At 38.7% G+C, this 13,635-nt stretch overlaps 1 protein-coding gene across 5 annotated transcripts in view; it reads left to right on the forward strand.

Moving 5' to 3' along the window:
• The window catches only part of Prkn (parkin RBR E3 ubiquitin protein ligase), a 1,247,011-nt gene that overhangs the window by 336,066 nt on the left and 897,310 nt on the right, over positions 1-13,635 (forward strand). Inside the window, exon 1 of one of the 5 annotated variants that reach the window (XM_085832937.1) lies at positions 5,031-5,144. The exons of the other annotated variants lie outside the window; for them this stretch is intronic. Within the exon in view, the coding sequence (XP_085689063.1) occupies positions 5,043-5,144 (102 nt within the window). The 5' untranslated portion in view covers positions 5,031-5,042. Of the gene's footprint in view, positions 1-5,030; positions 5,145-13,635 lie in introns of those variants that run through there. 5 annotated transcript variants of the gene reach the window in all.

The raw sequence follows: 13,635 nt of genomic DNA on the forward strand, positions 1-13,635 counted from the left end.
TTGGTTCTACCACAGGAATGTATGATAATTTTTTTTTAAACTGGAGAGGCCCTTGGTTTGATGGTTGATCCATCGCTGACCTCTGGATGGCTCTTATATCACAGAATTTTTTTTTAAAGGAGTCTTATTTCTTTGATCACAATGTTTGAAAGGATACATACAGGTTCAGAATTTGACCAGTCTTCAAACAGATCCACCTCAAGTTTGTCTGATTCTTTTTCAAATATGCTTCTTTACCTAAACATTTTTTTTGAGATGACATGTGATCAATTCTGAAGTGCCAAAGGATGTGGGATAATATTGTAGGACTCAATTTCATCTGACACATGATCTCAGGGATAATTTGAAGCCTATTTCCCAATAAAAAGTACTTTTCTTGGTGTGTGTTGGGTATGGGTATGTGTGTATTAGTATTTGTAGTGTGTGTGTGTGTGTGTGTGTGTGTGTGTGACTGTTTGTGGTATATGTGTGTGGGGAGGTACACACCAGTCCTTGTACAGAGTCCAGAGGAAGATGTTGGGCATCCTGCTTTATTATTCTCTGCCTTATTTCCTTAAGACAGTCTCTCATCAAGTCAGTAAGCCCCAGGGATCCTCCTGGCCCCATTCTCCTGGGGTTATGGACTCTTTAGTGTATGTCTGACTTTTTATGTATGTGCTGGGGATTCAAAATCAGGTCCTCAAGCTTGCACAACCAGCAGTCATTCACACTGTGCCATCTCCTAGCTCCAAAACCATCTTAAAACAAAGGAATTGGAAGTGATTTCTAGAGTGAGTTCTCCAAAATAACCTTATGGATGCTGGCAGTGTCTGCAAACATAGACGTGTGCCTGTCATGAGTTTAAATGTTGACTGTAAATAGCGTTCCAACCTACAACCTTATGTGGCCAGACTTTGAGAGTCATGGATGGGCTATTCCCTCCGCGTGTCAGAGGACTCTGAAGTCCTGGGTGGCTTTGCAAACCCAGCCTCTCAGACCAGTTGTGGGAGCGACTCAGTTATTACTGCCTGACCTCAGGAATATAGAAAAGAGATATAGGGAGCAGGGATCCCGACCCTTTGAGATTAGGCAGCCAGTCAGCCATTGACATTTTTATAGTAAATTGAAGTCATTCCCCTTGGGATGAGCTGGAAAAAAAATAGTACATGAGAGTTTTTAATCTTCCTGAAGACAAAGAAAAGAGGCATCAGGGAAATGAAGATAGTCAATAGCCCAGAGCTCTTAATTAAGAAAGTATTCAACAACCCTAAAGCCCAGGATCGATATGTGTTGAGCAGCCAGCAGAGCACTGGAGAAGAAAAGCAGCCTGTGTGAGTGCTGTCTGTCCATTCAGGAACTCAGACTAAGAGGCCAGACTTTTCCAAGACCTGTGGTGAAAGGCCTTGGGGCTGGCCCGCACTCAGATATTACTAATGAGGTCGATGAAAATATTTCCCTCTAAAATTGATCATTTATCTTAAAGACATTTTAATCACTACGTTTTTATGAATATCTTCCTCCAGATAAATACATTTCACCTTTGCTTATGATTTTGCTAATTTCTGTTTCAAAATGGAAGGATTGGGAAATCATGCAGTGACTCAGAAACCCAGTGGTGATTTGCTTTCATTCTGTTTGGATTAGATGTAAAGCATTGAATTAATCAAGCTTACTAGCTCTGAATACAGTGTTATCATTAGTTTATATGCAGAGATTTTGCTTTATTTTGTTTTTACCCTTCATTCCAGATCAACATTCCCATACATACTCATGTAATATTCAATCTAATGGCTATAATGAACTGCAACACACACACACACATGCATACACACATTTTATTTATAGATAGATAGATAGATAGATAGATAGATAGATAGATAGATAGACAGATAGACAGACAGACATATACACATACATAAACACACATGTTGATTTTTGTATTGTGAACGAAGAATAATAATCTGGTCACAAATGTTTTACAAGGCTACTTGACAAAGTGTCACTGTTTCTGTTGAATATTTTCAGTGTCTATTTATCAGTAAACATTTTATTACATGCCTTACTCCTGAAAAACATCTTGGACTGCTTCTTCTGTAGTGCTATGAAGATGTAGTGGGCAGATAGTAAGGCGTCCCTGTCTGGAATGTATACATTGGTAAGTTTTAGTGTCTTTCATCAGGATACTTCCTCAGACTGATCTTAGGGACACATGATCCATTCTCCTGATCTTAGGGACACATGTATCCATTCTCCTGATCTTAGGGACACATGATCCATTCTCCCAAGGCTTCCCTGTGTCCTTCTTCCTCCTCCCCACACCCTTAGCAAATGCTTTTGAAAAGTTTTACTTTTCTAGCTTGTCGGTCTCCACTGATTTGCACTTTGTATAATTTTCAGTAATGAACTTACACTGTGTATGTTCAGTAGTCTTGCTTGTTTTACTAAGCAGTTATTTACTAGTCCCTCTTTTTGTCTGTTATTACTTCCCCCAGCTGAGTAGGATGCCCTGTTGTGTCACCTGCTGATGGACACTGTTAGTTATCATGGTATTATAAACAAAGTTACTGTGAACATCTGTGTTGTTGATTTTGCTTTCCTTTCTAGATTAACTGAGTCACGTAATTCCAGAGTGATTTCCAATTTGTATTTTCCAAGGCAGGGATAGGATTCCAGCTACCATACACCTTCACCTATGTCCAGCATATTAGATGGTTTGGTGTAGCTGTTTCAGCAGGACGGTGGTAGTATCCCACGATGATTTTACTTTGTACTTCCTTAATGGCTCTTGGCTTGTTATCCGCCCTGTATTTCCTTGGGTGAAATGTTTGTTTAGTCTTTGCTTAGTATTTTTGACTAGTTTGTTTTCTTATTGCATCCTGAGAGGTTTTAAAAATATATTTTAGGATCAAGAATATATTTTATACCAAACATATATTTTATAAAGAATTCTGTCAGTAAGAGGACTGGTTTGTGTGTTTGGCTGATGGTTTTGTTTTGTGACTTGGTTATTTGAGGAAAGGTCTCAGGATGCAGCCTGGCTGGTCTGCACTTTACTGTGTGACTCCCTGAACTGTCCTCTTGTGACTCTGGAGGGCTCAGGCTGCAATTGTGATCACCACACCTGTGGGCTGTTTCTTTTCTTTCCTTTCCTTTTCTATTTTATTTTTTAAATTGAGTTACCCTTTTAAAAAATATTTTTCAGCTTTTTAAAAACTTTTTACATTTTTAAGTATTGAATATGGTAATGCACACCTTTAATCCCAGCACTTGGGAGGCAGGTGTAGGCAGAAGTCTAAGAGTTTGAGTCCAGCCTTGTGTCTGTCCACAGCAAGTTGCAGGCCAGGCCGGTTACATGGTGAAACATTGTTTCAATTAAAAAACAAAACAAAACAAAATAAAACAAAACAACCCAAATAACAAGAAACAAGCCCCAAATTATATTTTAGTTACATATTCTTCAACAGTTTCCTAAATGCATGTAGCCTCTATTCTCTCTTCTCTCTTCCTGCCCCCTTCTATCTTTCCCTAACCTTCCCTCCCAACATGCATTGTCACCTCCTGCTTACTTCTTTGAGACAGGGTCTCTTGCTGAGTCTTAAGCTTACTGCTTTGGTTAAACTTGTTGCCTATGAGCTCCAGGCTTTGGCTGTCTCCCTTCACCAATGCTATGGTCAGGTGCCGGTGGCCACACCATTTTTCCTTGGGAGCTGAGATCTGAGCTTAACTCTTCCTCCTTGCGCAGAAGCCACTCCCATCCTCTGAATCATCTCCCCAGCCCGCTGAAGTCCTTCTTTTCTTGGTGTTTTGGACGCCTTACAACCTAAAAAATATTGTTCATTTGAAGATCTCTGGGGGAAAGCATTCTGTCCTCCACCTTCACTCACGTCTGTTAGAGAGCTTGGATGTTAGCTAAGTTCTTTCATATTCCCAGTTTTCTGTGGAATTTGAAGAGGAATAAATTTGGCTTTTTTTATTCAAATGCTTTTAGTGAGCTCATGATTTGTTTTTCTTCAGTCTGTTAAAATAGTAAATTATGTATGATTTTCAAACATTAAATGAAAGTGTCATTCTATGACACACCTAGTCAGTTATTTCTTATTGTTTTCTCTTTACTAGCATATATTGACTGTACAAAAATTGAGTTCATTATGGCATCGTCATACAGGCATATTCATTCCCTCTTTCTGCTCCCCTCTCCATGTCCCCTCCCATGTCTCTAAGAGTACACCTTGAATTGAGGAAATGGCTTAGTGTGTAAGAACACTTGCTGCTCTTGCAGAGAGCTCAAGTTCAGTTCACAGCCTCATGCTCACAGACATTTGTAAGTCTAGTTTCAGGGCATCTGGTGCCCTTGTCTGACCTCTGTGAGCATCAGGCATATGTGTGATATACATATATTTAGGCAAAACCCTCATAAAATCTACTCATCTAACTTTATATATAAAAAGAATATTGATTTACTTTTATGGCATTTGATTATTTTATAATTATTTAAGTATTTTATCCACAATTCTTCTATGAGAGGTAATATGTAATGTCTGTCTTTGTAAGGCTGACTTATTTTGCTTAACGTGATGATATCTAGCTCCACCTATTTTCCTCTAGTTTCGTGGTTCTCTGCTTGTGGGTTGTGATCGCTTTGAGTGTCAAACAACCTTTCACAGGGGCCACATAGCAGATATCCAGCTTATCAGATATTTACATTATAATTCATAACAGTAGCAAAGTTACAGTTAGGAAGTAGCAATGAGATGGTGGTTGGTACTCACTACAACATGAGAAACTGTATTAAAGGGTCACAGTATTAGGAAGGTTGAGAACCAGTGCCTCAGATGAAGGATGGATGAAACCCTACTCTATATATGCTTGACTACCCATGCCCATGAAACATTGTTAATTTTGCCTTTTATTACCTGAGAGTTTATATTCGGTTATTTAGCTCCAGTCTTTTCCTATTATTTAACATCTTTGGCTTGGTTTATATCAGAATAATATTGACTAAGAAGGATGAGTTGGAAATGCTACCTTGTGTTTCGTTTTCCTTAAGTATTTGTAGAGATCAGATGCTGTTTTTCTGTAACTGTCTGACTGAATTCACACGTGAAGAGAAACATCCAGGCCTGGAGTCCTCTGCGAGCCTTTCAAAGGTCCAGTGTCTTCAGCAGGTATGAGGCCATCCAGATTTCTTGTATTATTTTGTAGTTTACATTTATTAAGCTTGATTTGTCTTCCAAGGAAGGTTCTCATCCCTTCCATAGAACTGCGACTTGGTGGGTATAACACTGTTCACAGTGGGCTGGGTAGATGGCTCAGATGGTCAAGTACCAGTCAGGCAAGGCTGAGGATGCGAGTTTAGCTTCCTAGTAACCACGTAAAAGAAAAGGCAAGGATGAGGTGCAGGCAGGTGTATCTTCAGGGCTCACTGGACATCTTGTCTAGCCAACTGGCAAGTGTACAGTTCAATTACAGACCCTGTCAAAAGATCATATGGAAAACTTGGTGTTAATCTCTGGCCTACACACACATGGCATGTGTATATAAATGCACACGCATATAAGTAAAGATCCCGGTGTAACCATACTACTGTTTTGTCGTGTGTAAACTCTGCAGCAGCCATCCCTCCTTGTCCCTGGTTCTGTGTCTTCTGTTTTCTGAGGAATATGGTAATTCAGTGCATCACACTGTCCTCTGAAAAGAAGAAGGCTTCATACTCACTTCATCTTCTCTGTTGCCTTTCATACACTGATTTTTCAATCTGATGGAGTTTTGTTTGTTTGTTTGTTTTGTTTTTTGGTTTTTTGGTTTTTTTTTTCTGCTTGGTTTGCTTTATATTTACTTTTCAATGTCTTGGCTTAGGGCACAACCTGAGGTCAGGGATTTGAAGTTTATCTTCTTTTGAGGAGTTTAGTCCCATAAACTCTCTTGTCCTTCTTTAGCTGCATTGTTTGAATTTTGGTATGTTGTGTCTTCATTTATGTTAGACGATTATTCTAATTTTTCATACTTACTTTTACTTCATTGTACTATTTTATTTGTGAGTCATTTTGAAGTATTTTATTTAGTTCTTAATACTTCAGAATATGACTAATTTTTACTGGATAATACTTAGGTAGGGTACTCTAGCTTTTGAAGCTGTGACTTCCACTTAACCACAGTGTAAACCAGCTACCCTTGTTCTGGCTAGCATTTTTAACTATTCTAAGAGGCATGCACAATTAAATCTTACAGTTTTAATTTGTATCTATTTAATAGCTTTTATCTTTATACCTATTTTAACCCATCTATATACATCTCTGATCTTTATTTGTGAAATTAAAAAAAATGTATTCGGTGCTTTTTTTTTTTTTTTTGGATGATCAAGATCACATGCATGTTAGGATGGTGCTCAAACCACTTAGCATCCTTAGCTTTATATAGTTAACTATTTCAGAACTCTTCCTGTCTTCTATATCAAAAGTCTTTTTCAAACATTTAATTACAAACTATTTGTCTCAGTCTTTGTTTCTAATTTTCATTCTCTTAATAGCTTTCAAAGATAAGAATTTTTAATTTTTAGAATTTTATATTGAATGCAGGTAATACGTATATTGTTTTATGGAAAATGCTTTCCTGTAATGTCTTTGGAATATTTGCCTGTACCAAGGTTACAAATGTCTCTCTTTTATTTATTGTAGACATTTTGTGGTTTGCATATTGCGTTAGCAACTAAGATTCTTTTAGGATTGACTTTTCTATATGGTGCTTAATGTCTATCAAAGCCATGATGGTGTTGTGTGTTGGCATATACATATCCAGTTTTTCTAACACCATTCTTTAACAAATATGTTTTCACATAGATTTTTTTTTGCATATTTGAAATCTGTTGTTCATGTATGCATGCTTCTGTATTCTATATCAAGAGCCAATGTCTGTGATGCATGTGAAGCAATGGTATTGGTGGCTCTTCGGATATCTATGGGCAATCAAGTCATCACAGCATTGCACTATAGCTGTCTTACGTTGATTATTAATCTAGAGGAAATGCAATATTATTTTCTGGTCATTTTTATGAGAATAGCTTGCATTTCTTGCCTCAAAATTGGGGGAAAATTGCCTTCTCCAGATAGAGATGCTTCTATGAAACAGAGTTATAATAATTTTTCATAAATGAAGAAATTTGCTTCCATGCACCATTATCTCTTATAAGTATCTCCAAATTAGCCAGATTCTTTGTTGTGTCACGGGATAGATCTTTCTAAGTAGTCACCATTTTTCATACAAATGACTTGAAGGTGCTATTTATTGACTAATGACACTAGTAAATATCAAGGTATAATTTGTTCCTTGTAAAATTCCTTTTAGAGACATTGGACGCATTAGTAATGCTTCAAAATGTTTGAATATGTTTGTACATTTGGGAAGAAATGCACTGAGATTAACTCGGTGGTGTGTTCTGTAACATTACTATAAAATATAAAATATGAATATTAGAATTTCTTAAACACTTTGCTGAAATGCTGTAGCAGGACCGTCATATGGATTGACTCATTTTATCCTTATAATAATTGTTGTATAAATGAGGAAATCACCCCCCCCCCCCAGAGACACCAAATGACACAAAAAAGCTAGACAAAGGTATAATGTTAGGGAAAACAAGACCACTTTATTCCAAGAGTCCACCTTATTCATGTCCTTCCCTTGCTGTGGCCAGAACATGTGGGATACCCATTCAGCTATTTCTTTTTTATTTATTTGATGAATAGATTGTAAGTCAACTAAGGATAAATATGTGAAAATTGGGATTGAATAATAAAGTAAGTGAATATGTTCCTATAGTTGGAAAAATGACCAGAACTTTGACCTAGTCATTTAACATAACTGCATACCCAAAAGCTGAGTGCTGTTTAGTTGTTTTTATTTTTGAGAATTTCATATGTAAGTGCTATATTTATATCATTCCCCCCTCTCCATCTCTCTTCTCTGTCTCCTCTCATGTCTCATCTCCTCACTTGCCTTCAAGTTCATGATATGTTCTATAATATTTACACACACCACACACACACACACCACACACACACACACACACCACTGATGTTGTATTGCAGCTACTGTGTAAACCACCATATCTATAAGACTCCATGGATGCAGCTTGCTTTTGTGTAGAGAAGACACTAAGAGCAGGAATCTTGCCTCTCTAGCTTTTATTTCCTTTCCACCCAGTTTCCTGGCCTTGTGTTCAGGGATTGTGTTGAAGTTGTACCATTTTGGAGCTAGGTAGATGACCCCAGGCATATTCTCTGTATTTTGGTCAGTCTGTGCAGCAACTTCTGTCTGCTGCATGAGAGAGAGAGAGAGAGAGAGAGAGAGAGAGAGAGAGAGAGAGAGAGAGAGAGAGAGAGAGAGAGAGAGAGAGAGAGAAGAGAGAGGAAGGAAAAGAAAAGAAAAGAAAAGAAAAGAAAAGAAAAGAAAAGAAAAGAAAAGAAAAGAAAGAATGAACTGGTTCTTTGAAAAGGAGAGAAAGCTACAAGGTTCCTGATCAGTTATCAAAGAGTCATGCAGACAGGAGAATCATTGTGTATAATTGATTTAGTGATATCATATCATGTGATTTGTCTGTTCTCATTCAATATACTTCATAGGAGGGAAATCTTAGTGTATCAGTCATTTGGATAGGAGTCTAAGAGAATACATTGTTTGACCATCTATAAGAAGTTTTTTTCAGATCAGTGTCTTCTCTGCATTGGTTTGTTACAAAAGCTTAATGGCATAATGATGCCAAGTGTTTGATATGTACCTAAGACCTCAGATGCTTTGATGGTAGAGCTATTGAATGTTTCAATGGCCTAATTTTGTGCATGTAGCCATCTTAGAACACAGAGAAACAGAAAAACTAGTTTTAGAATTGACTGGATAGATCATGATTGATCAACTGGGACAACTAAGGTTGAAAATCCACTTCCCACATGACCCTAACATTCCCTATTTTCTGTTACAGAAATCTTCTACGCTGTGTATCAGCCTTATGAGTCCTTGGGTTCTAACTCTGAACTTATCTGTTTGGTCAAAAGAAGTAGAAGGTGTTCAATTACTTAGATATTACTTAGATACATAGAAACTTTTTTCTATGATTTTGTCTTTAATTTTATTTGAAAATGATTGTTTTCTTATAAGTACATATTCTTAAAAATTTAGGGTCTGGTTATTTAAACAATAAACATTTATTAAATGACTATACAGAAGGTTCCTTAATGAATAGAATAAGAATGTGTTCATGAAACTCAGTTAGAGATATTTACTTTCGGGCAGGATATGGGAGTGCCCATGGCAGTACCATGGGCAGTGCTTGGTAGGCAGGAACAGGTGGATTCCTATGAGTTTGAGGGCAGCGTGATCTAGACGGAGTTCAAGGCCATCCTTGTGTACATAGTGAGAGTCTGTCTCTACATTAATTAAAGATATTCACTACAAGCATAACATTGCTCCCCTAACTGCCCACTTGTGGCTACTCCTCCACCACCTCCACGGCCACGTGTCCACTGCAGGCCTGGCTCCTTCCACTTCCATGAGGCATACCAAGTGTCTGCTCTTTGTAACACATTTCTCCATTGCCTCCTTATGAGTGTTGATTCTTCTTTCAGGATTTCCAGATGTCCTATAATACTTATATACAGTCTGAAAAAGTGACCTAGTTGAGTTTCTTTGATTTGGGTTTTTTTTTTCCCTTTACAAAGATTATTTCTTTGACATTGCTGAAGCTGTAATGTTGATAAATTTTAACTTTCAAGTTTTCAGAATTGGGTCAGTAAGCACATGGGAATATGCTGGACACCACTGAACATTAATTAAAACCACAATGGATTACTACATTACATCTATTAGGATGACTATCAGCAAAGACTGGCAAAACTGCTGGGAGGTGGCATGGGTGTTAAAAGCACCTGTTGTTCTTGCAAAGGAACTAAGCTCTATTCCAAGCACCCACAATTTACAACTGTCTGTAACCCCAGTACCAGGGACTCTAACAAGCACACATGTGGTGAACACATCTACATGGAAGTAAAGCATATGTATATGTGTATATATATATATATATATATATGTAAATATTAATTTTTAAAAAAAATCTGGAACAAAAGAAATACTGAGAAAAATAAGTGTCCGCAAGGATGTGGAGAAGCTGGGCTCTTAGAACTGTTCAAAGAAACATAGACTGCTGCAGCCTCCATGGATCACACTAGAGTATGCCCATTAAGGACCATGGACAGAGTCAGCACACCAAAGGTGACCCCCACGGAACAGCTGGATGTGGAAGTTCAAACGCATTTGCAAAGCATTGTTTACTGCAGCATTGGTTACAATAGCCAAAAGGTGCAAGCAACTCAGATGCCCATTTGGGGATTAACGGGTAAACAGAGTCTGATATACACACACTACAAAGTTTATGTAACCATAAAAATGAATGAAAATTCAATATATGCCACAGTGTGAAAGAACCTCAAAGGCATAAAGATAAATAACACAAGCCAGAGAGAAAGTGGTGAATGCAGTATGCTCTTTTGTGTGAGATACCTGGGATACAAATCCATCAGCACACATACATGCACGTGTGTGTACACACATGCACACATGTATACAAATGTGTGTGAACTCACACATGCACATGCACACACACATGCATGCACACAAACATGCATGAATGCACACACACACTCACATACATGCACATATGTGTACATGTGTGGTGTGTACTTATGCACACATACATACACATGCATGCAGGCATACATATGTGTGAGCACTCACATGCATATTGTATGCATGCACACACACATACATGCATGCACACATACACTCACAGGCACGCACACATACAAACACAGTCATTTCATAAAGCTGAATGAGGAAAGCAGAAGTGATCATCTGATAGATAGACGTTCAGTTTGGGAAGGAGAGAATGTCTGGAGAAGGCGAGAAGTGACGACTGCATAGCAACATGTATGTATGCACTTACCTCAGCTGAACTGTACATCACAGTGCTTATAATGACACATCTTACCACCTGGTGAAATTGTCAAAACTAGCAAGTGTATCCATGTTCAAGTCAAGGACATAGGCAGCCATAGCAGTTCCTCCAATTCTTGTGGCTGTTCCAGAATTTTTATTCACCTGAGACCTCCAGACACCTCTGACAGACAGCCATCACTGTGCTGCCTTGTCCCTTCCTTAGGAGCCACAGTGTCTCAGCCAATTTTCCCTGGCCACCATCACACCAGCAGGTGTCCTTTCAGCAGTTCCTGTCTTTGTAGTGAGAATGTCCAAACTTCTTTCCAGCCCTGTGAATCCAAGAGTTTCTGACCCTTGGGTGAAATCCATAGAAAATGGAAAACAGCACAACAGAAAGTAAAATTTTAATCAGGGCACCTTATTACCTATGAAATATATATGGAAGAGCTGAAGCATGTAGGTTCTGCTTTAATGGGATAATATATACATTGATGTTTAATTTAGGTTCCATTAAACATTTAAAGCATACCCAGGATAAACCTAGTCACAGAAGATGTCCAAGTCATCTGTTTTAGTTGGAGCTTAACTATTTTAGGCTATGCTCAGTTTCCACCTTTCTGCAAAATGTTCTCACTAGATAGATAGGTAAATAAAACCAGATGCATACACAGTGAAATGTCACTGAGCTTAAATAGAATGAAGTTATATGAAAGCAGGAAGGACCTTAAAGCATTGTGATATGCAGGGTAAACCAGACTCTATGTGGTGTGGTATGGACTGGCTTTGAACTTGAAATCCCCTTCTCTGTACCTCCCATTGGATGGGATTATAGGCAGTGCATCTGTAAGCCAACCACCCATCTTTTTTGAAACCATTAAATAAAATGTAAACTACCACGACTGGAAATTCTACCAGCTCTCAATGTTCCTATAGTCTTTGCCACTTGTCCAATAACATAGCATGGTGACTGTCCAAATAAATATTCCTTCTTTGTCACCTAAGGAAGGGAGTAGGTCAGGCAAATCTGCTTTTATTCACACACATCACTGCACCTTTCTGGGAGTCTCTAGTAGCGTCTCTCTTTCTGCTCTGTATATGCTTACGAGAAATGAGTTCACCCTTAATTAGCATAAACAGAAAATCCCACAAAACCCTAGAGGCACAAATAAATTATGGATCCATAAATATGTATCGAATATATTTGTTATTAAAACATTTTGACCTCTTTTAGGTTGAGAAATATATGGAGGAAGGCTCACTGCTTGCAACTTACAACTTTGATCTATACAAACTCACAGGAAATACAGGCTTAAAATAGTCCAATAACATAGCATGTACATAGGGAAGATGTACTGGCCATAGAACACTCAGTCTATTTACACCATAGATTGTGGGTAGCTTTCCATGTCTATTTGTGCCTCAGCCAACCCTGGTGTCAAGGGCATTATGACAAATGCCATCTACACCCAGCTGCGTAATGGAAACATGTGGAAAATCCCCACAGGTTTCTGCTCCCAACATTGAACGGCACCTCATATTGTTTGTATCTGTGCTCATCCCCATGGTTTTCTGGCTACAGCTTCTCACCCTTCCCAGATTCCATCTCCTCTGCAGATTCCTCACAAAGCCCTTTCCCACCAGAGCATGATGTGAATTGCCCTGGTGCCTTCCAGTCCTTCTATGGCTCTTGGGTTTCCTCCAGGGTCAATTGTTCCCAGTCCCCCATTTGTTCACTCCGGAGAACATCCAGTAACAGAAATAAACAATGAAAATATTTACAAAGAAGATATTCCCATGCTTTTATGGGATTTTAAAGAATATAAATATGGGACTAAATGATCTTTTTCTAATTTTAAGAAACGAATACTCTTCTTCTTTGCCTGCTTGCACTTACTTGCCAGCACAGCTACTGGAACCTACTTCTTCAGAAATTCAGATTATACTGAAATAACTAGTCTCATGGGACTGGGCAACTATTTGATTCTTAGACCTCCCATTCACATCTGCCCATTGTTGTGTTAGTTGGACTGCAGACTCTGGAGTTGACTATGTGACAGGTGCCAGATGATCAAAGGCAGTGTGAGGGGGATCAGATCGCCCCTTGCAGTGGAACTTAAGAAGACCCTGACCATTGCTGTTAGAACCTCTCATCCATGGACAGAGGGCTGAGAGAGGGAAACTGAGAAAAACTGGATATAACCATTACTTTGGATGTTTGCTCTGCAGAAGACTATCTGAGGGAATAGCAACCTAAGACAGACTCAGGAAAGTTTAATTTGATTATGGACTAAGGTCTGATTCCCACCTAGGGAGCCAATAGCATAACCTGTTTGGTTACCCAGAGACCACTGTAATAAGGGCACATGAATGGGTGTGTCTGTGTATCTCTGTCTGTGTGTGTTCTCTGTGCTGGGAGGTATGTTCCAGAAGTCTAGTGATGGAGGAAGAAATTGTGAAGGCCCATCCAGAATAGAGATGCCTTAACCAGCAAAACTCCTCAACAGAAAATAGTTCCTTTTAACCATCTCCCAGAACACAACAGTACGAAGTCATTCAGCCAGATAAGAACAATTTGTCACACATACCCCAACTCCCCCATCTTTCTGGAGAAGGAAATAAATATGAGCTGTGGGAGACATCCCTGGGAGCAGCAAAGAGGAAAAGACAGGGGTG

This window comes from Mus caroli, unplaced genomic scaffold, assembly GCF_978045245.1.
Source record: "Mus caroli unplaced genomic scaffold, Mus_caroli_1 scaffold_18, whole genome shotgun sequence".
In the NCBI taxonomy this organism is placed as follows: Eukaryota; Metazoa; Chordata; class Mammalia; order Rodentia; family Muridae; genus Mus; species Mus caroli.